At 37.8% G+C, this 23,988-nt stretch overlaps 1 protein-coding gene across 1 annotated transcript in view; it reads right to left on the bottom strand.

The window, feature by feature from the left end:
- sez6l.L (seizure related 6 homolog-like L homeolog) overlaps window positions 1-17,618 on the bottom strand; it is a 210,807-nt gene extending 193,189 nt beyond the window's left edge. Inside the window, exon 1 of the mRNA XM_041566129.1 lies at window positions 16,859-17,618. Within this exon, the coding sequence (XP_041422063.1) occupies window positions 16,859-16,952 (94 nt within the window). The 5' untranslated portion in view covers window positions 16,953-17,618. The remainder of the gene's footprint in view (window positions 1-16,858) is intronic.
- Between the last annotated feature and the right edge of the window lie 6,370 nt (window positions 17,619-23,988).

The following is a 23,988-nucleotide window of genomic DNA, read 5'->3' as shown; positions in this document are numbered from 1 at the left end:
CACTGACAAAGGGCCTCATTTACCATTGCTCTGTGTGCATGGGTTCAGCACTAAACAATTTAAAATGGCATCCCTTAAATTTCATGCAAGAACATTTGTACCTGGGGCCATATTGCAAAGTGCAGCTGAGGAACATGTAAGCCCTATTCATGTTTGTCATTAAGGCATTCCAGGGGGCACCCTTGTGTCACCCACCTACTGCCCAGTTTGAATGCAAAGTTGATGAACGCAGGCAGACTTCTTTTGAAGTGAAGCACAATCCTTTCTGTGTCACTGTAGAACCTACTGGGCAAGGTGCAAAGTTTTTTTCCTGTTTTGGGAATTTACCCTAGTCATCTTAAATGAGTAGTGATGGGCGAATTTATTCGCCAGGCGCGAATTCCCGAGATTCGCCGCCTGCGATTAAATTTGTGAAACCGCAGCGAAAATTCACCGGCGTCAAAAGAAAATGGACACCGGCGTCAAAAACGGGCGCCAGCGTCAAAAACGAGACACCGGCGCTGTTTGCGAATTTTTCACTGTTTTGCTACAATATGCTGCGTGGCTTGCTGGGGCTTTTACTGATATTTATCACCACTTCTCCCATTTAACAAACATATTAGTGATGAGCACATTTTTTCACCAGGCATGGATTGTCTGTGAAATTCTGCATTTCACCATCTGCAAATTATGTTTCAAAAACGTCCCTGCAAGAAAAAACACCCATTGACTAATGCATTTGGGGTAAGAAAAAATGACGTACATACAAAAAAAATTGTTGCCTATTTCAAAAATTTTTGCTGTTTTGCAAATTTTTCAGCAGTTTTGGGAATTTTTTAGCAAAAGTGAAAAGGGACAGATTTGCTCATCACTAAAATAGATCAATATTGCAAATATATAAACAAACAAGACAATGCATGACTGTTCGTGCAGTTTGCAAATAATGACTGTCATTATTAATATATCTTTTTATGTACATAGCTAAATGCACAAGGTATTTTGTTTGACTCCTTTTTCACAATTAAAATTCACTAAAAATGTTATTTTTGTGTTCTAGAATGTTCAGTTGGATGCATTAGGATTCCAGTCAAGCCAACAGGCAGCTGGAATCATCCTAGTAATTTAATCTTACATTTCATGTAGTTAAACCACAGGCGACCAAACCTAAATGCTGTGTGACATTGAACAAAGCTCATGTGAAAAGATAATTAAAGGTATATATCAACGCATTTCAGTACTGCAACAGCCAATGTTAGTAAGGAATCTAAGGATGTTTTTAAGTAAGATTTCCACTATTTATTCTGTAATTATTATAGCATTGGCAATTCTTCCATGTTACTGTTGTGTTCTGTATAGTATATAGTTATCCATTGGATCCGTTACCCAAATATCCAAAATGCAAATTGATGTTTGACTGTTGTAGGCAGTGAGGGCTACACAGAGGATATATATATGGAAAATGTTAGGATACGATATTATATCAAAGTACTTGGTATCCCAAAAGGATGCACAGAATCCTGGATTCAGCTATACCCTAATTATTACATCTTTTTAAATTATTAGGTGACTTTAGAGCAGAAGTAAATTTTTTCTATAATTTTGTCAGTTTGCATATGCATATTAGGGTTTGCATTAGTTTGTAGTGGATTCTGTGTTCAAAATTGTGGAAATTGTGGATTTGGTGCGTCTGTGAAGGCCTTCATATCAACAGTCTCATTTTAGTGGTTTTAGAGACTGAACTCACTTTCTCTAAAATCACAAATGTCATGAAGTTTATTAAAAGATCCGAACTGAAAAAGCACGAAAGAGAAAAGTCGCAAAAAACACAACTTTTTGACTTGTCACACAATAACTAACTCTTCATATGTTGCAGAAAAGCCAACAGAAAAAAAACCCAAAAACCTTTGACTCAAACAAAGATCTTCCAGATGTAAAAGGGACATCGACAGGTTTGGGCTGAAGTATTTTCACATTCGGAATTTTGCACTTTTGTCATATCATAAATCCCATGAAAGTTTTTTTGATTTTTGGTATCAAAAAGCCAAACCTGAAAAAATTGTGGTTTAATAAATTGGGGGTTATTTACAGTTTGGGGCAAATTTACTTATGGTCGAATATCAAGGGCTAATTAACCCTCGATATTCGACTGCCGAATGGAAATCCTTCGACGTCGAATATCGAAGTCGAAGGATTTACCACAAAAACTTTGATCGAACGGAAAATCGTTTGATTGAATGATTAAATCCTTCGAATCGTTCGATTTTAATCCATCGATCGAATGATTTTTCTTTGACAAAAAATATTTAGAAAGCCTATGGGGACCTTCCCCATAGGCTAACATTGACTTTGGTAGGTTTTAGGTGGCGAACTAGGGGGTCGAAGTTTTTTTTTAAAGAGACAGTACTTCAACTATCGAATGGTTGAATAGTCGAACGATTTTTAGTTCGAATCGTTCGATTCGAAGTCGAAGTCGTAGTCAAAGTAGCCCATTCGATGGTCGAAGTAGCCAAAAAAACATTAGAAATTCAACGTTTTTTAAATTCTATTCCTTCATTCGAACTAAGTAAATGCGCCCCTTGAAGTTGCTGTACAGCGTTAGCCAGTAAAAATGTTACTGGGCATCCCTTTTGAAATTAAAAAATAACAAAAGTGGTATAAAGGCGATACCTTTATTGGCTAACTAATATAATCATAGCAAGCTTTCAGAACATTTTAGTTCCTTTTTCAAGCTGATTATTTACTAAACTCCTCATGAAAAAAATTCATTATTAAACTGGACTTTTAAAAAATCTCAAATTTTTCAGAATTTATTAAACCCTGAGGATGAAAAAGTCTGAATCTGAAAATCTGGCATCTCAGACCTGTCGAGGTTGCATACAAGTCAATGGGAAAGTGTCCCAATAATTTTCAAAGTATTTGGAGTTTTCAGGTAAAATTTTGAAAAAATCTTGAAAATCGGATGAAAAAATCAAGTTTTCCGGAAAATGTAATAAATAAGTGTTAAAAACCCGAGCAGATTTGATCAAAGTTTGTAGCAGAAAATATTTAGATAAAGTCGCACTTACTAACCCCGTTAGTTTCTGATAAGAAATTTTGTTAAGTATAATAATGACACAGAGCAGTCACCATAAGGCAAAATGAGGAACTTTTGAGATTACTTTATTCTGTGATGTAAGAAAATTACAGCAAAAAATATGAACTTTATTTCTATCAGAGTTTGAATTTTCAAGAGTTGTTAATAAAAGAAAATCTTGAACATTCCAGTGGAAAAAATTACAGCTAAAATCTTGTAAGAAGTCCAACTTTAAAAACTGACTAGAACAATATAATTTTCTTTTTGATCAAGTTCTCTTACCATGACTTAATGGGGCTAATTATAAACAATGTGCAAATTTGCTCCTGGGCAGTAACCCATAGCAACCAATCAGTGACTTTTTTCCGCCAGCTGCAGGTTGAACTCTGAAAGCAATCATGTGATTGGATACTGCCCAGGTACCAATTTGCCCAGTGTTTCTAAATCACCCCAATGTGTTTGGGCTTATCTAATTCAAATGAAAGTCTAAAATGGAGAAAAAAAACACAATCAAGTTTAATTTAACACATTTTTTCTCAATCGGTTTTTGAAAAAATGTCAATAAAAAAGTACATTGGCCTCCCCAGGTCATTTATGAACATTATTAATTGCCTGTTTGTAACTATTATTATGGAAGATGTAATTATTTTTAGTAATTCAAGAATCCTAAAATTGTCTAATTTGTCTAATAAACCAGTTAGACAGTTGTGACATGGTGGTGACCATATGGACATACTACTTTGTGAGATGCAGCTCACACCATGTTTAGGTATTACTGGCAGCTGTTACAATTTTACAGTTCGCATGTTTGTATGGTTCTGTAGACTCTTGCCAGCAAGTTAATTAATGTTTGTATTTCTCCTTCAAACAATTCTAGTAAAAGTAAAATTTTCTACAATATTCAGTTTTGCATAGAAATAGTTTATTGATCAATATGGTCTGCACAATGGCAAAAAGTGAAGTTTTATTACAATGTGATCAGTATCTCCCACATTTAATAAGTCAAAGGTTAAAAATGGTATTTACAGGTTTTTCTTTTTTAATTTCCCAAAGGGAATTCATGTTTGGTATTTATTTGTACCTAAATAAAGAAAACTTAAAATTCATGAAAAGTACTTGGGCATTTAAAGTAGATGTGGGTTAAATTAATGATTAGATATTTTTAAACACAGATAATGGAACAGTCTTGTTTTCAGTGGTCATCATATATAGAGAGAATTTTACTCCGAATTATTACAATGTGATCAGTATCTCCCACATAAAGGGGCAGATGTATTAAGGGTTGAATAGGTTTTTCTTTTTTAATTTCCCAAAGGGAATTCATGTTTGGTATTTATTTGTACCTAAATAAAGAAAACTTAAAATTCATGAAAAGTACTTGAGCATTTAAAGTAGATGTGGGTTAAATTAATGGTTAGATATTTTTAAACACAGATAATGGAACAGTCTTGTTTTCAGTGGTCATCATATATAGAGAGAATTTTACTCCGAATTATTACAATGTGATCAGTATCTCCCACATAAAGGGGCAGATGTATTAAGGGTTGAATAGTAAACTCAAATTCGAATTTTTTTTTTGGTGTTAAAATTCACACATTCAGATTTTAATCTCCCATTCGAATGTAAATTTGCATGTGAGATTTATCACACCTCGACCTTGGAAACAGTTCTAATTTGAATATTTGCCACCTAAAACCTGGCGAGTTAATTTACAAGTCAATGGCAGAGGTCTATTGAACTATTTTAATATGTTAATTGCCTACCTTTTTTATGTTAATTGCTTTACCTTTTTTTGGAGGAAAACATTTTCAGGTTGGGACTAGGGATGGGCACCCATAGACTTGTATGGCATCGAGCGTCAAAACATTTTGATGCCCATAGACTTTAATGGGCAGCAGGATATTTTGGGCAAAACGAAGTTGGTCAAATTCACCCAAGCCTATTCGGGACGATTTGATCGAATATTAGAGGTTGACATTTTTTCTTAAATAACTGCATATTCGAATTTTGAGTATGTTCAAAGTTATTAGAGTAAAAAAATTTGTTTTCAGTGGTCATCATATATAAAGAAAAATTTTTCTGCATGCTGTTTATCATGGGACCTTTTTTTATCTTCTATTTTGTAAACCAATTGAATGTCATAATAACATATATTATTGGGAGACCTCATTCTTATTTTTTTGGATTTCTGTAATACTTTCAATGTCCTATTCTTAACCATTTTCAAATACCTGGGAATCTGTCTGAACCTCCCACTCAAATACTGGCTACTTAAATTAATGAACTCATATAAAATAAACCACAAAGTTATATGCTATTAACTACCAAATATTGTAGTTATTACACATAACAGATGATAATATAGCCAATACTTACATGTTGTAGGGCTTTATCCAAATGGCAGTCTGGTTCAATGGTTACATATTCAAGGTTAACACATGCCAGAAGTCCCCCAAAGTTTCAATAAAATAATGTTTTTAGATAACTAATAAACATTCCCAAAAATGCCAAGCAATAAACCCAATCCAGGATTCAGCCAAATCTCAGTGCTTTTGCAGGATTCAGATTTGGTTAAATCCTTAGCAATATAAAACTAATTATGTTGTTGTTTAGTAAATGTGAATTTGATACAGATTATGTGAATGAATGTACTTTATTTGAAATAAGTAAATGTATGCATATTTGGGTTTCTTGTTTATTTTGACTATAGCTACTACTTGAAAATGTGATGCATGTAAAAATACTGTGTATCACAAACCTACCCTACTATTATTTCAGGTACAAATTTACTGTGATTGAGTTGCTTGACCTTGTATCTTGCAGCTGTCTCAAATAGAGTGACTTCCTTCTGTGATAAATGGAATTTGCAATGTTTGTATACACACGCAGACATTTCACTACACAAGTAAGTATAAATTCAGTGGTATACACATATTCCTTCAGTCTCAAATGATTGATTTATAAATGAATAGCAATGTGCAAAGGGCAAAATTCAGATCCAAATTGCCATGTTTTTACCCACCATGCGGCACGTTTCCAATGGAGCAAATCTACTGAATGCGACAGTACAGCATTTTCAAAAAGGATTGTATACCCTTTAGCTAGACCTTATGGGTTGATTTATCAAGTCTGGATCAGGTTTCTATGATTCTCATAAATTGCACAAAAATTCATGATCTCATTTTTTATCGCCATTGCGTTAATTGCCCAAGCCACTTTTCTAAAGTATTTGTTTAAAAGGAAAATCATAGAAATCAAAAATCTCACCACCAAATATACACCTAGAACCTGCTGAGGTGCAGGTTTTGGTGAGAAAATTGAATGTAAGGAAAATATGGATGAATTATATCAGCACAGCCAGAAATCCTAATAAATGAGATAATGGGGCATATGTATCAAGGGTCAAATTTTGAATTTGAAAAACTTCGAAATTCAAATTCAAAAAGACCAACCGAAATTAAGTTGTTTTTTTTTTGGTCGAATAGGTCAGTTTTCAAATAGGTTAATATTCGGCCGAATTCGAATCGCACGAATCAAAGTAATAGCGTATTCAAATTGTACAAATTGAAGTTTATTTTGGGAAAAACTTCTATTTTACGATTTAAATGCACTATTACTTCGATTCGTACGAATCCAATTGAATCCAAATAGGTTCTGGGAGGTCCCCCATAGGCTAAAACAGAATTTCGTCAGGTTTTAGATGGTGAATGGTCGAAGTTGAATTTTTAAAGAGACAGTACATGATAAATTTCGATATTCAATTTTCGTTTTTTTTTCCAAATTCAAATCGAATTTGGACTATTCCCTAGTCGAAGTACACAAAAAATAGCTTGAAATTTGAATTTTTTTAATTTAAAAATTCACCTTGACCTTTGATAAATCTGCCCCTATGTCTATAAAGCTTTTCATTTTTCCAGGTCATCATACTATGCTATATGTACTAATGATATGTCCTAAGCAAGGGTCTCCAACTTTTTTACCCATTAAAAGAGTTGCGGAGCAACACAAACATGAAAGACGTTCCCATGATTGGAGACAAAAAGGAACACCAAGAGCCCCAATAGTGTAATATTTTTTTACAGGGAGTAATGGTAGAGTAAACAAGTTAATACTCACAAACAAGGGTTACCGATAGGCAACCACTGTATAGGCAGGTGGGGAGATTATCCTGACCCCACTCAGGAATAAAACGTCGCTCTCTGTAGAAGAAGAAAAAGGGGATGATACCCCTCCACTCGGGGTGGACTCAATATGGTAGTAAAACAAAACAGAGGCGCCAAAAGGATAAAAATAGCTAAAAGCACTTAAAAACCCAATGGGTAATTCAGAGGAGGTAGTAATGAACTTACCTCCTCCAAGCAGACACCAACGAAAGTGGTAATTTTCAATAATAGTTTATTCACAAAACAGTATTGCTGTTTTGTGAATAAACTATTATTGAAAATTACCACTTTCGTTGGTGTCTGCTTGGAGGAGATAAGTTCATTACTACCTCCTCTGAATTACCCATTGGGTTTTTAAGTGCTTTTAGCTATTTTTATCCTTTTGGCGCCTCTGTTTTGTTTTACTACTATATCGTTCCCATGATTGTCTATTTAGTAGCCCCAATATGGATAGGTGGTCTGAAGGAAGCTGTGTTTGGCAGTATGCCTGTTTTTATGCAACTGAATTGTGCCTCCAAGCCTGGAATTCAGAAATAAGCACCTGCTTTGAGACCAGTGGAAGCAACATCCAAGGGGGTAGTGAACAACATGTTGCTCGTGAACCAATAGTTGGGGATCACTGGACTAAAGCAACTGGACCTGGAGTAATCTTAAAAACATTTCAGCTCTCATCCAAGCATCTTTTTCAATTTAGCTTTAGTCTTATCACTACTAGAGGGAAGGTATTTAAATTCACCCATCACAAGGAAATCATTGGCAAAGCTGCTGTTTTTAAACGAGGACGAACACCTTGGTGCTCTTGCATGGCACTGAGAGGAAGGAGATCCTGTTTTTAAAATCCATATCTTGCATAGCTACTCTGCAATATCTGACTGTGAACTAAAGAATGCACTGGTGTCTATGTAGCTGTGCAGTAAGTATCTGACAACACACCTCTTAGTCTTTAATTAAGTTTAAGAATTGTTGCTAATACAAGACTTCAGAGTCTATATACAATACAATAACCTGCAAATAGATGTCAGTAATATAATGTTTTACTCTCTCAAGCTACTTGTTATGTGCTTCCATTACATGCTTTTAGCAGCCCAGCACAAACACTTGACAGCCGCTGGCCTAGTAACTTCTAGTACCTGCATCATGTATTAATGCCCATGTGATGTGAAACTTTTAAGAGCATCAATATTATTCATTAAAAAATCAAAATGAAAAGGGGAATACATTATTCCCACACTGTCTTTGACTTTATTCCTTTCTATATGCTGAAGTCATCCTTTATTATATATGAGAGCAGAGGCATTTCAAATGAAGGATGGGGGACTTAATTACATATATATTACCCTTCTCCTCCTTGTTTCTCTTGCTTGTTTCTCTTGCTTCTTTAGTCTGCAGTGAGAAGGAGTTATTGTGGAAAAATTTCACACGCCATATGCATCCGATAAAGTTTTTTTATACCCCAATGATTATGTTGTTATAACTGAACTGTGGTAATATTGAGTTTAAGTGTATAGATGCACTTTTAGGAATGAACAGTGTATTGTATCAAGTAGATACAACAAAGCTCAAGCTGTATATCGTAGCCGAGCAGCCAGAAAACGTGTAAATTGGTTAGCGATGCCCTCATGAGGCCAAGAGGGATTTTAAAATAACTAGAGTTCAATGGCTGACACGAAGAGAATGTTCCTTACTATATCACTGTCAGTCTTCAAAACTGACTTTTATGGCAGATGTTAAAATAAGTATTTGCAGAGAAACAATCTGAAATCATGCATGCAGCAATATAGCTAGTGATGAAAAATATATGTAGCCACAGTGCCCCAGGTAAACAACACACTTTGATCCTCATCGTCCTTTATTGTGGATATACTGTACTTCTTTTCACAAATGCACGTGAGCTCATCATTTCATGCTGGAATTTTCTTCAACCATAACTACTAGCATGGGTGATCCAAAACCTGCTTTTCAATGCCCATGGGGCAATATAATAGGCTCTTTTATCAGGACCTGCTGACAAGTTCGACCTTTTATAGCAATGAATATAGGAAATGACAGACTCATTTGGAAAGAGTTCACCTCTTCCTCATCATTTCAAGTACCACAAATTGGTCAAAGATTGCTAAGAATTATGCGCCTATTGAAAATATCCTTTAGTCTTAAATGGACCAGCATTTCAGCAAAAGGCTTCATAATTTCATGTAAATAGTCTTATATAAATGGTGTAGAATCCATTATCCAGAAACCTGTTATCCAGAAAGCTACCAATTACAGGAAGCCTATCTCCCATACACTCCATTTTAATCAAATAATTCTAATTTTTAAAAATTAATTCCTTTTTCTCTGTAATAATAAAACAGTACCTTGCACTTGATCCCAACTAAGATATATACATTACCCAGATCCAAAGAATTATGGATAACCAATTCCAGTAAAAGATATATGAAAGATAAACAGATCTAAGCAAGAAGCCAGATAAGCAGCATCAAGAAATGGGATTTCAGTAGTCCAGGGTTGACTTGAAAGGTTGTTAAAAATGTTTAAGGAGAGATTAAGTGAGTGTTTGCTTAAAGAATTAAGGAAGATTATTCTTGTGGTTCTAAAAGCTTGTAGCAGATGAATTATACATGGTGATTAAAGGAACAAAAGGAGGGAGGAAGGAGCTATATAACGAGTGGTTAGGTGTCACATTAAAAGGTTCAGTTATAAAGAGCAGTTTAAGAAGTTATTATGGGGGCTGGCTGTGGTTTCATTAGTTTTAGGGGATCAGATAGAAACAGTTAGAATCAGGTTAAAAATAGGTTTGTACAAGACGTGTGCAACCTGTGGCTAGCTGTTGCAGGTTTTCATATATCTCCTTCTGTTAATACTATTAGATTACAACAGTTAGTAAACAAAAGCAGATATTGATTGCTTGCTACAAGCAACATCATCGGTGATGTGTCACTCCACTTTTTATACACATGATAAATAGACCCCTAATTAGGAGTGCGCTTGTGCACAATTTTCACAATGGACGAGTGTTCATCATAACAATACAGAGGTGTAAGACATGTGTTTGGACACAACGAATAGTGTCAATACGAGCACAGCCTTGTGTCCAACTGAGCTCAGAAGTACTTGTACCAGTGGCCATAAATGAGCCCTATAGGTTGTCCAAAAAACTTTTACACAAAAGGCATTATACTGTATGTGAACAAATTTGTTTTCAGGAGACTGCAACTAGGTGTGTCCTTTCCTTTGCGCACACTGCAGACAGACTTTGTAGAGCAACAGTTGTAGCTGGAAGCATGTAACTCAGGGCGGTAGTCCAAATCAAAAAATGCAGTAGACACACACAGATTCCATGAACAGGTGTATGAAAAAAATTAAAGTTTGCTTTATTATAAAACCATATGGTATGCAAAAAGCCTTATGCATTTTGTGCACAAACAAACTTAATCAAGCTGATAATTAGGTGCATTTTGCAAACCCTCTATTTTTGTAATAAAATATTTTTTTTTTATTCATACACCTGTTTGTGGGATCTATGAGTGTCTACTGCATTTTTTGGTTTGGACTACCTTCCAAACCAGGTAGGTCTGGGGCATAATCATCCACATTTCCACCAGTGAATTTTACTTCTTTTGGCACTGTATATAGCCTTTAAAATTTAGCATTTACCTTTCAAGGGTAGAGCACTGCTACATGTGTCTCATTACTCAGCTGGGCTTTGAACTTAGTAATGGTAGAAGGATCTCCAGGGTGAATTATAACTCTCAACACATTCACTTTCACACTTGGGCACCAGTGGTCCTTAATTAGGAACAGGAAGAATAACTAATAAAAGAGAAGGCAATTCCTAGGGATGCACTGAATTCATGCAATTTCCCTCCCTGCCCCTAATTTACATATGCAAATTAGGATTCGAATTCGGTTCGGCCAGGCAGAAGGATTCGGCCAAATCCGAATCCTGCTGAAAAAAGGCCGAATCCTGGCCGAATCCTGAACCGAATCCTGGATTCAGTGCATCCCTAGTAATTCCTTTGTACACCAAATATTTGTGGCACAATTTTGTATCATACACCGAGTTTACAATGGGTATTACTCACAGCACAGGTGTTTGCTTCCAATGTACCTGATTTCTCAAAGGGCGCTTAGCTCCAAGGGAATCCTACCAACTTTAGTCACAATCTGGTGTTACCCAGGGAATAAACCTGAACTAAGCTTCCTTGGTGCAGAACAAAGCTGCCCTTACTACTTTACACTCATAGAGTGTTTTATAACAGATGCCACCTGCCACTTACTTTATCTCACTCACAGGTTCCCTTGTCCCTGACTTTACTAAGGCATTATCAACCCCCATCTGGAGTGGAGTATAAAGAGAACTAACTATGTGCATTCTCCCCTTTAATAGACTAGGGTACAGGAACTACTATCAGTAAACATTGGCCCATGGGCACAAATTCATTTCCTAGGGCATGGACACAATTGCTCACATTAGGAATGGCTAGCTTCTTGAATCCCTTCACCTGCAAGTGCCACCACTGGAAGCAGAGCCAAAACTAGGAATAAGAGGCACGTGTCTATGGCACAACGTTAGGAGGTGCTAGACATGTACCTGTTCTATCTCCCTACTACAAGTTCAGGGTCCTGGAAGATCAGATGCAGGTGTGTTTCACTTTCCAATCACACTCCATCATTCTCTGTCATGTGCACGAACGCTAGGTGGCTGTGATCATTAGCTTGTCCTGGGCACACTTCATAGACTACACTGGCACTTTTCAGCCTGAAAATGTGGTTTGCATATGATAAACAATGATAATGATGATACAACCCTGCCTTTTAGTTATACAAACAATGTAAACTATCTATCAAAAGCAAGATCTACTCAATTTTTTAAAACACTTACACTGGCAGTATGAGGGTTTTTTTACTTTGCACACATTGTAATGGACCAATTGAACGCTTTTCCATCAGTGCTAATAGCTTAGACAAGGGTGCAAGTTATATTCTCAATTACGCCATTCTAGATACTATTCAGCTTTGCTGGCTGCACAATTTTGTTTTTTATTTGTTTTGGCAGAGCACACCAAACTTTCACAAAGGATATTGTTATCAAAACCCATAATAGGTTAATATTATCTTCCTTTAATTAACTACTTGATTATTTACTTTAAAACCTCTGACATCCTCCATTCCCATTAAGGCTTCATTGCAAATGCTGTGCTCAGGGCAGCCATCAGGGGGGGGGACAGGGGGAAGAGTTGTAGGGGGCCCCGAGGGTAAGGGGGGCCCTGCCACGTCGCACTTTCTTGATTAGCCGGACCCCCCCGCTTTCTGAGAGCTGCTGACTTCGGGAAGGCAGGGCGGGAGCACAAGGGGAGGTATCTTCTGTCCATTACTTCCCCTTATTGGCCACTGAGTTTAAGTCCTGGTTGAGCTGCTCAGGGATTGGATAGCTGAGGTTTGAACTTCTCCTCCAGCTCATCCAATCACCAGGCTGCTTTACCAGGACTTTTGTCACTGGAAGAAGATGCAGCCACCTGTGCTCCCCTCCTCCCTTCTGTAGTTGGCAGCTCACTGACAGCAGGTGGGCCACACTAATGAAGTAAGTGTAAAATGGCAGGGCCCTGGGCATCAAACTTTTTTTAAACTTCTGGGTGTGCAAGTTTTTTTACATGGATGTTTAAGGGGGACCCTGGCCACCAATTTTCTTATAACTTGTGGGGGGGTCCTGGCCACCAATTTTTTCCCCATGTGGGGTCCTAGCCACCAATATTTTTAATGGGGGGCCCTGACCACAAATGTTTTTTTCAATGGGGGGGCCCTGACCACCAATATTTTTGTTTTTTTTAGTGTGTGTGGGGGGTGGACCTGTGGGGTGGGGAGGGCGGACCTGTAGGTGGGGCTTGTGGTGGGCGCAGCCCAGGGGGCCCAGGAAATTTTTTCCTATGGGGCCCTGCGATTTCTGATGGTGGCCCTGGCTCTGCATACAGGTGTCTGGAAGATTAAAGTCTCAAAGACCTGTAACATTTGCCTATAGCATTGGTATAGTGCATTTATGCAGGTAGATTTTTCCTTTGTTTTCTCGAATTTTTCACATCAAAGACCTTTGGCCTTGACTTTCTTTTTGAACTGCGACTCTTGTGAATCTTTATGTCCAAAGTGACTGCTTGTACTTTATAGGTGTACCACTTACTTTTGTATACTGAAACACAATTATGACAGTGTGAATTAGCACATAGACACCCCATTAGCAGCATTTAGGTCCATACCACGAGAGCAAGCATTAACATATAAAACGCTAACATGCAAATGGCCTAATACTGGTTTAAAGTACTATGTAGAAAATATCTTCTCTTCATGATAACTATCAAAAGGTTAGTGAGATCTATTCTGGTGATATATTATCAGTGTCAATATAAAACATAAAATTGCTATTCTGCATATTAGAAAATCTGTTGTTTGAGCAACAAATAAGATTATCTCAACAATGTTTTCAATGGTATGAAAGCTTTATGAGTGCCCATTAATTGATTGGTTGCAGAACCAAAGTCTTTATTGGCTGAACCCAAGCTCCATATCATCTCTGGTTTTATTGAGTACATATGGGCATCATGAATGCTGAGTGACTACAGTGTACAATGATACTCTATGTTTAGATCCAGGGCCACAGTAAAAAAGGAAAGAGACTTTGCAACTTTGGACCTTCACTGATTTGTAAAAATTCATCTTCCCAAGGCTCAGGAACCCTAAAATGAAATTGCAGTGGCCCCAATACTGCATGACATGGTTAAAACGCATCAGTTAAAAGTGCTGCTCCAGCAGACTTCTGCACTGAAATCCAATTCTCAAAAGAGAAAACATATTTTTTTATATTTAATTTTGAAATCTGACATGGGGCTAGACATTTTGTCAGTTTCCAGCTGCCCCCAATCATGTGACTTGTGCTCTGATAAACTTCAATCACTCTGTACTGCAAGTTGGAGTGATATCACCCCCCCCCAGCAGCCAAACAACAGAACAATGGGAAGGTAACCAGATAGCAGCTCCCTAACACAAGATAACAGCTGCCTGGTAGATCTAAGAACAGCACTCAATAGTAAAATCCAGGTCACACTGCGACACAGTCAGTTACATTAAGTAGGAGAAACAACAACCTGCCACAAAGCAGTTCCATCCTAAAGTGTAGGAATCTTTTATACCCTGTGAGGTTGTACCTAACTTCTTGTTCCACCGCATTTCTTAATTTACAATATCATCCATATACTTTAACCTCTACTTTCTTTCCAGATTGCACCTGTTTATAATATTTAATAGGGATGGGCGAATTCTTTCACCTTGTTTCGCCGCAGAAATGATGCCCATAGACTTGTATGGCACCATGCGGTAAAAAAAAAAATGTTGACGCCCATAGACTTTAATGACATTTCACCGCCGGCAAATTTTTCGGCAAAACAAAATGGGTCAAATTAGCCCATCCCTAATATTTAACTGTATCATCAGCCAAATAACAGTTTATTGCATAATAAGTAAAACAAAAACACATAAAACAAAGCCGGCTTGAACCTTCAATGGCAAAGTGACCAAAGGGTGGTTACAGTGAGTGCACTTTATTGTTGGTCAGAGTAGTATTGGATTTAACTCATTACTTATAGTTATACTTAGTTGGGTGCAGGTTTTATCCGTTTGATTGTATGACTTTTACCATGTATTGAATAGTAACTTAACCACTGGGTTGTTTTCAGAGCCAGCCTATCTGGATAGTAGGAAGCAGTGAAGACAGCCAGCATGAGAATGTCACACATCAGTTAATCCTTCTGCATCCTCCCAGCAATCCATTTTAATATATCAAATTGATAACTTTCACAGGAAATCAATGCCCCTTATTAACATTACAGCCTGTGGCTAGAATGGATGCCAGTTGCCTTTCTTCACAAAGAAGAGATTTATCTGCTAACGTAACCAGATTGAAAAGGTCTTTGTTTTATATTTCAACATTGTTAGGTTAAAGCCAAATGGGCCAGAAATGTTTGTGCAATTAATAAACGTAGAGTGTACAAACACTGATGTTTTGGCATGTTGCTCCATTTACTTCTGAAAGCACTCGGCAATACATTTTCATGTAGTTCTTGTTAAACTAACAATCACAGTACTACAGATCTTGCACCTTGCTTTCAGTAGAGACACAGAGCTCTGCTGGTAACATATGAGAAGCCGCACATTTCCTAATGGAACTCATTTTTTTAGGATGATGCCAGATAAACCAACAGTTCATAAGGGTCTGTAGACCCAATAGGTCCATAGTTAAAGCCTAGAAAGCAGAATGCTAATCAGAAGCATACAACTAGCCACTAAAACAAATGAAATGTTGCAACAAAAAAAGTTTGTCTGCTGTAACCTTTGGCAAATAAATTATGTGCAATCTGATTGAAAGTTATTTATCTGTTTGTGGCAGCTTTTATTGCTAGTGTTAATATGCAGTTCTGAACTTGGGTATAGCATTGTACTACATCGTAGGAATCCACTTTTTAAAGTATCTGCATAAGCTTATTTATCACATATTAACTTTATCAAAAGAGCAGTGCAGATTGCAATTTAATATCCCCACTGTCACATGTGTATCTCACCCCCGCAGGGTATAATGCTTTACAGATCTTTACAAATCCATTATAAAATAATGGAGTTATAAATCCATATAAATCCAGTGCCACTTGTTATACAGACCATCAGAGATCGACATGCAGTGTGATAGCATTTGGCTCTATAGCTTTTCTCTGTAGAACAGAATGGGGCAATACTATACTAACTGACTTACTTCCATACAAAATTGCTGAGATTCATTGAAGGGGGGGTATAATCTATTTAATAACCCACTTCAGTACAAAAGTGGATAAATTGTCGGTAGAGGCAATAAAAATGTTCTACAAACAAAAATATAGACACAACTCTTAATGCTTGTGCATTTTTTTCTATACTACCCTTTCATTAGGTACCAACCATCTCTATAAGAACATGTTCTCATAGCTGGACATTCATTTCAAGCAGTGTTTCAACAGAGACATGTGCACTAGAATGTCCTCATGGAGGGAGATATGACCAACAATTATCCGTAAGGTTTTGTCTTCACATGTTACAGAAGAACAGATCAAATAACCAAAACACCACAGCAGTGCCCATGCCAACAAGACTAACCACTGAATTGTGCTGAAAGATTAACTTTCATAGTCGTTGCGTTTTTGGCTCCAATAGTGCTCCAGGTGCATGGGGATCAGATATTGTTTCTTGCTCTGCCTTATTGTGTTGAGGTCACAATAAAACAATCCTTAAGTGAATACGAACAAACTCTGCCATGACCCATTATCTGAATCTGATGTCAGAATCTACACTATAAGAAAACACTTATTTCCCTAGACAAATGAAATGTTACTACGTCTTTGAGAAATACAGTGCTATGCAGAGTTAACTCAAACATGCACATACATTCTAAGCCTCTCTGTATAAAAATAGAACCAGCACTAACTGATTGCCGCGCAATACCATATTATGAAATGCAGTATCAATCTTAAATAGGGCAAATTCTAGACAATTAGACACAGTTCGTCCATTGTAAAGCAGATAAACGATAAGGTAATCTGAGTATTTACATTGATGCCATAGATTGTCTTACCTTCAGCCTGGATTCCTCGCAAGAGAATCAGGAAGAGGATGGTAAGAAGGTGTATTCTGAGACCCACAAACTGGCATATTCCACCGGACAACATGACAGAGTCCTTGCCTCTGGGAGAGGAATATTAGAAAGGGTAGTAGAGAAGGATTTCAAGCTCTGTGCAGCACAGTCGCAGAAAGAGAAGTCTAGGCTGAGATTCACAAGGAGTCATTCATCTGAGCAACTCTCATGCTGGTGTGTCTATTGATTAAAGTGGAAGAGGAAACAGGGGCACAGAGAAAAAGCACAGAGAGGGCTCTGTGCTTGTTTATGAAAAGAATGCTACTGTACCGAAATGAAGAAAGAGGGAGAGTGAGAGAAATCAGGCAGATAAAACAGGCAGGCAGGGAGTAGGGACACAGGGAAAAGGAAGAATAGAGGCACAAGGCAGAAGAAAGAGTGAATGGCAAATTAGGCAAGCAAGAAGGGAAAAGGATAGCAATGTGGGAGATTTCAGGAAGAGGCAGAAAAGATCAGAAAGAGAGGGATAGATGGAAAGAAACAGAAACGAAAGACCTAAAATCTCCTGCCTATACCCACAGTGACAGAATATGTGTTGCAAGCTGGTAAGCTGCTGCTAAGGAGCATTCATATTATATGATCCAAGGCAATGCACTAAGAGAAAGTGCTATAAGGCACAGACACATGGATGGGAAGACAGACGCTGGGGGAAGCATGCAATAGGATGGTGGTTAAAAATAGACATCGGCATTGGATACATTATAAGATCTTTCATGCAGGAATAAAACAGGGAGGCAGATGCTACGGTTTTTTTTTTTTGCTTTGTTATTTCCACTAAACTGGAGTTAACCAAGCTCAGTTCATTAGCACTGTTACTTGATTTTAATTAACCCTTTTACTGCCAGGTGGTCTCTGAGGGATCTCTATGCAAGGTGACCTACTGTTTAAATATACAGGAAACACCCATGCCCTTCTGATAAATCAAATGTCTTTCTCTTGTTAAATGAATCATTCATTGTAGCTATCTTGAAATATGCCAGTATGAGTGTTCTTACATTTCACTGATGGAAATACATGGCTGAAATATAAATGGAGCTTTGCATTATACATGTATTTATGGAGAACATCTACTAATACACAGAGCCAGCAAAGCATTGAAAATTATTCATAATTAATACATTCTGCTTGTCTTTTTTCCTTGAAAGGCATTGATTCGGCAGGTATATTTATTTCAAATGATCCATTCCAACTTAGAATAATTATGGAAAGGGGAAAATACTTAGTCCAGTCAATATTTGAGTCATTTTTCATGCGTAAAGTAATTTGATTACCCCCAGACACTTGAATAGAAATTTTAAGCTGAGCCAATGGTTTCTCAAGTTAAGATCCTAGCAGGTGTTGCATCAAGAACTTTACAGAATTCAATTTTTTTTCAAAGGGATGGGAAACCAAGGATTGCAGAAGAATGAGCAGTACAAGTTTTTATTCCCTATGCAGGAGGCAGACGTGTTACCAAGTTACTAGCTATACTACTGTATGCTGAGAAAAGGAGGAGCATGCCCCCCAGAACTAACACCGCTCTGTATTATCACTGAAATATTGGGTCATGTCAAGGATCTAATTGTTACCCAGTACTTTAAACAAAATATGAGAGGCACTATAAGAGGCAAAATCTTAAGTTGCTCCTTTACAATGTTTTTTCCTAAGCCTGTTGGTTATGCATTGTGACTACTTTTGAGTCAATGGCATTCCTTTGTCTAGGAAAATCTGTGATTCTCCATAATTTTGTAAAAAGAGAGCAAAATGAGGATTTACGTTATAAAAGTTGTATCACCTTAAAAGCAATAGGGAGACCACTTTAAATGCTCTCAAAGAGTTGTGTTTGAAGAACCAAAGAAAAGAACTTCCTCCAGCTGCTTGCCCTAGCACAGACTTGAGCACATTTGCCTGCCCTACAGCAGATTTGATGCCCAAATTTGGTTGGGCATCATGGTAACTTTTTAGCCTACATCTGTGGCGATAGCAGGAGAGCGGATGACTTAAATGTCTAAAATTATATCTATTTCAGCTACTTCTGAGCAAATGCTATTTGAATGTATATTTCATTGCCCTTGTTAGGTCACTTACGTTACTAACTGCCATTAGAAACTGAATGCTTACACATGTGGAACACTGATTCCAACAGCAGAACGTCATTAGAATATCATTTTATATAGATTGCTGAGTTACTGAGGCTTATTTACCAAAAACAGTCAAATATTCACCTGGACAGTGACCCCAAGATTGAGCGATTAACTTTTCTTCAACCTGCAGCTGGTAGAATATGAGAACAAAGTTGCCATGAGTTGCTCTACAAATCTGCCCAGAGCAGATAAATGAGCCTTAGTGAGAAGTAAACTAATCAAGATAAACTGGAGAATCTTCTTGCATCTGTAGTTAAATTTGAACACCTTACTTTAAAAAACAGTAGGCTTTGACTAAGCCATATCAGTGCTGGGAAGTCTGTTTACAGTGTTTACAGTGATATCAAGGCCCCCTTTCTGTCAGTCTATGACCATATTGATCGATACAACCACATCTGTTTTTATATCACAATGCATTGTAACACTGCTAGCAAAACCTGTAAGTTCACACCACACAAGTTGGTTCCCCTTGTGCAAAGGAAGTCATCCAAATAATGTACCTTTTTTTCCAGCTTCCTCTCTAAGCACCTGCTCCAAGAATTAATGAAAGGCTTCAAAGTGGGTGCATAATATAGAGCAGGCTATGGGCAAGCAGCTCAGAGTAAGCAGTTGGGGGTGTACTGACAAAACGAAATTCCCAATGTCAAACTTTGCTAACAAGGTCCTAATTGCCTTACTGCATCATCAAATTAGACATAGGAAACCCTTGCCTGTTCTTAGTCTATATCATCATTTGCAGACCCCCTTTAGATAGGAAAGATGATCAGCCGAAAGTTTCCAACCTTCTTCTTTGGTAGCCTTGCCAAGGAGGATAGTCAAAGGTTCTCGGTTGAGATTTTCTAAAAGTGTCCTATTGGACCTCTTTGTTACATGTTTTCCTGATTATGTCCAGGTGTTCCATAGCTGAGCATAGATTTTTGAAAGCCAACCTAACACTGCTCTCCCTGACAGAGAAATCTTAAAATCGAATTAAAAAAACTTGTTTTTTACCAGGTTAGAGAAACTCTCAAGCCATGCAAACATTTAATTTATTAAATGTTCTCCATTTTTTTCAAAATTCCCTGGGCTTGGGACCCTTTGGCCTTTAAGCACTTGTGCTTAAACAAAATGCTCCAACATGCACTTGCTGCCAACATACCTCTTTCTTGTTCCTGATGAGCTAGTGGAACCCTGTCTGCCAGTGCTGATAAGACAGGGATTCTGTGTACCCCTCATGTATTTGTAAAAGGCTAAACCCTCTCTGTAGTCACACCGTGCATTTACAGGACAATATTTTTGTGTTCCCACTGTAGTGTTGACTGAACTGACATCATTTGGCACAACTATTCATATTACAGCCACACATTTCCACCTAAGACTATCCAAATCAAAATCTGGGTTATAAAACAACCCTGAATAATTTTCTGGGTGTTTTTCACCTATAAAACTCATCCTCCACCTTCCTATGTTCATGCCCCATGCTAGCTCCTTGTCATCTTCCTTCCCAACTGCCTCTGCATGCAACCTGCTAGCATCTTACTGGGAAGGAAGGAGGTGAGTGACCAGTTGTTCCTAGATCCATTAATAACTGTGCTTGGCAGTGTGGGCCATGATTTGACTCAGCAGTTGCAATACCGCCATCATGGTAATCAGTCCAACCTAACTTCTGACTCTGGTTTTACTTACTCTACCTTATTGCTTTCAGTTCAAATTCCCTCTTACTTTTCCACCCTTTTCTACATCCTAGTACCGTCCTAAAACTTTTACCCGTTTAACTCCAGGCAAATTACAATTATCCAGGGTCTTTTTTGGCAACTTACTGTAAGTTAGCAGCCTGTGATAATTATATCACACAAATAGTTATATTATATTTATGTCTTTCCATAACTCAGGGCATTGCGCTCCCCCCTGTGAGTAAGGAATGGTCACTGCAGGGTTAGGGCTTAAGGTTCTAAAGCTCCACTAGATAGACAAGAATTATGACAGACCAGAGAGGGGAGTAGTGAGGTTATAACGAGCATAACCCCAGTGGCTGATTCCAGTACAGGGAACACTAATTTGTAGCAATTATTGTAGTGAATATATATATATATACATATATACTATACTATATACTGTATTTCCATCAAGAAGTTAAGATGCCAGAGGCTGTGGATTGGCACCAGTACTGCATAACACATATTGCTGCATTGTTATTGATTTGTACTGTTACATAAGGCTCTACTCCTGTTATTCATAAGCAGTTTACTATATCACTAAAAACCACTGTCTCCCAACATATATCTGTTTTTTAAGCACCATCCTCCATTGCTGTGTTTGCTTTTAACACTGTAATACACAAGCTGTGCTGCACAAATGTACATTTCAATTTACAGTAAATAATATAGTGTTGCTATACAGGGTATTGAAGAGGCACTATATGCAGGGACTCCCTCTGAGATAAAGGGATCTGAAAACCTATGACCTATCGCTAGTTAGCCCAAGAAGATTTTATGAGCCCTCTGTTAAAGACAACATTTCAGTGGGCTTAGAAGGAATCTCCCACTGTAGCTGTCAGTTTGTAGCTATAGCAACAGTACAACTTCCAGAATTCCTAGCCGTTCTCATTTTAATCAGCATGTTTAGCCACTTACTGTGAATTTCACCTTTCATTCGGGTACAGTAAATTCTTCCTATAAAGCCATTTTCCCAACATTATTATTATTATTACTTAATAGTATTCCCATGTGCAGCCGAGCCACTCTGGTTGTCAGTGAACGAATAGCTGAAAACCCGAGAGAGCAACCACAGAGCTGAATCTTTTCAGACTTTTAATACTCACTCTGCAAATAAAAAACTCCCCTTTAACCCATGTTTCAACTACACATTATAATTTTTTTTTACTTTTTACATTTAGAGTGTTTTAGCACAGTTTTCTTAGTTCAAATGTTATTCCAGCAGATTCAACTAGTTTAACCTTTAAATCCTTGTGCAAGCTCTGGTGTAAGAAAAAAGAGCTCACTTTTAATGAGCACATTTTAATTTGATATTATAAAGCAGTGCAAATCATTCTGTAATCATATAGAACAGCAAGAGATGAGGGAAATGTTTAGGAAAAATAGAAATAATACACATATTTTGTGAATGAGCAGATGAAAATTGCATCAAAAGCTTCCAAAAGACGAAATGCAAAGATTCATCTCATATATACAAAATTCAAGTGCAAAAAATTGCCCAGTGTCATATTTTTTTTCTACTTGGCACCATGCCTATTTAAATTTGCTGCTTGCACCCTGGGACCTGACTTTTATTGCTCCTAGAATGCCAGCCCGCTTGGTGTGCTGATGCTCTCCTTGGTCCTGAACTTGCTGCAGATCCTGAACTTGCTGCAGACTGTGACACTTCCTAACCAGGTCCCTGGTAAGGGGATATAAATGAGCTGGAGATGTGCAACTAAACTGGTTAGAGGGATTTAGGATATAAACTATCAGGGTAGACTGTCAAGATTGGGATTGTTTTCTTGCATGGGACCTGATTATTCTTTATAAGCATATTACAGGTCTCTGAGCTCAAAGACTTGTGGCATACACCTTAAATTAATCTTTGTTTGCGTTAGGCAGCATTTAATCCAAGAAAGGCGGACGACAACCCCCACCCCACCTAATTTGCACATCAGAAGCGCAAGTTAGGGAGCATCAGGCAGGGTCGAACTGGGCCAGCTGGACCCCGGTATAAAAAAAAAACCTGGCCAGCTCCAATGACCCAGGCCTGCTCCCCCCAACCCACAATTTTGGCCATATACTTGGGGGGGCGTGGTAACGTTGAGTTTGACATTTGCATGGTGGTGGGCTCGGGACACCCCAGACTGACTGGCTTCAGGAGGCACTTGCACTCAGTGGTATGTTAAATGACCACTATAATGTGATAGATAGAAATCACAAATAGAAAGGGTGCCACAAATAACTGATGTAAATACACTAACCAATATAGCAGTAGTCCAGGTGCACAGACTCAGACCCTCAGCTTTGGAGTCGGAATAAACCAATAGCATTAACGTTGTTGAGGGGTTTCCGAGGGAACTCTGAAAGAAACCACGGGGCCCCACTAATATAGCAAGCCTATTGCAAGCCCATGACCAAGTGCCTTAAGGTCACGAAACACTTAGGGCCTGTGGGAAATGTTCATTTTTTAAATGTAAACAAATAAACAAAGATTTTTGAGGCCCTGTGGTTTCAGAGTGACTGGAAACCCCCCTAGCAATGGCATTGCTACCACTATAATGTGCTATACAAAGGTTACTCTAAGGTTACTATTCCTGCTCAATTAATATGCAACAGTTTGAATCAATGCAAATTGCTGGGTTGCACAAACTACAATTGATGGCATTTAAATGAAATGCAGTCAGTCAGGTTTTCTAAAAAGGTCCCCAACTTTTCACATGATCTGGTAGGTTTTCACATGATTATAACAGAGTGAGAGCAGACTTCTAAAACAGGTTTTATGATCGGTAAAATGATTTTGTGCAGACAGATGTGGGTTCTTATCATTACTACATAATATGTTTTTATACAAAATTCCATGTGTGTTAAAAATGTTGTGCATGCTCAAGTGATTAGAGGGAGCATTGCCTGGAAAACCCCTTGCTTATGGACCATTTATGCAAGGCATTGTCATTTCCTGTACTAATCGATTGTCTTTAGTGCAGCCCAATGCAAAGTACAGGGCACAGCTTGCATGGACCAGTGGCACAGGCACAAGTTGCTAGGGGCCGCAGAAAGACACTCTTGGATAACTGTTAGAGCCGAATTTACGTTTTTTAAACTGCAAATTATGCCGGCAGCCCTATCTGTCAGTGCATGATACCTGGAGTTAAAGTTAATGTTTTCCCATCTGGAGGCAGAACAAAATGTTTTTTAGCTTCTCCTCTTCCCGGTTTCCACCTCCTCTCCTCAGTTTAGTCCTTGAGATACCTGACTAAACTTACAAACT

The sequence above is a fragment of the Xenopus laevis genome, chromosome 1L (assembly GCF_017654675.1).
Source record: "Xenopus laevis strain J_2021 chromosome 1L, Xenopus_laevis_v10.1, whole genome shotgun sequence".
In the NCBI taxonomy this organism is placed as follows: Eukaryota; Metazoa; Chordata; class Amphibia; order Anura; family Pipidae; genus Xenopus; species Xenopus laevis.
The sequence above is the reverse complement of the archived record's forward strand: the minus strand, read 5'-3'. Positions and strand labels throughout refer to the sequence as shown.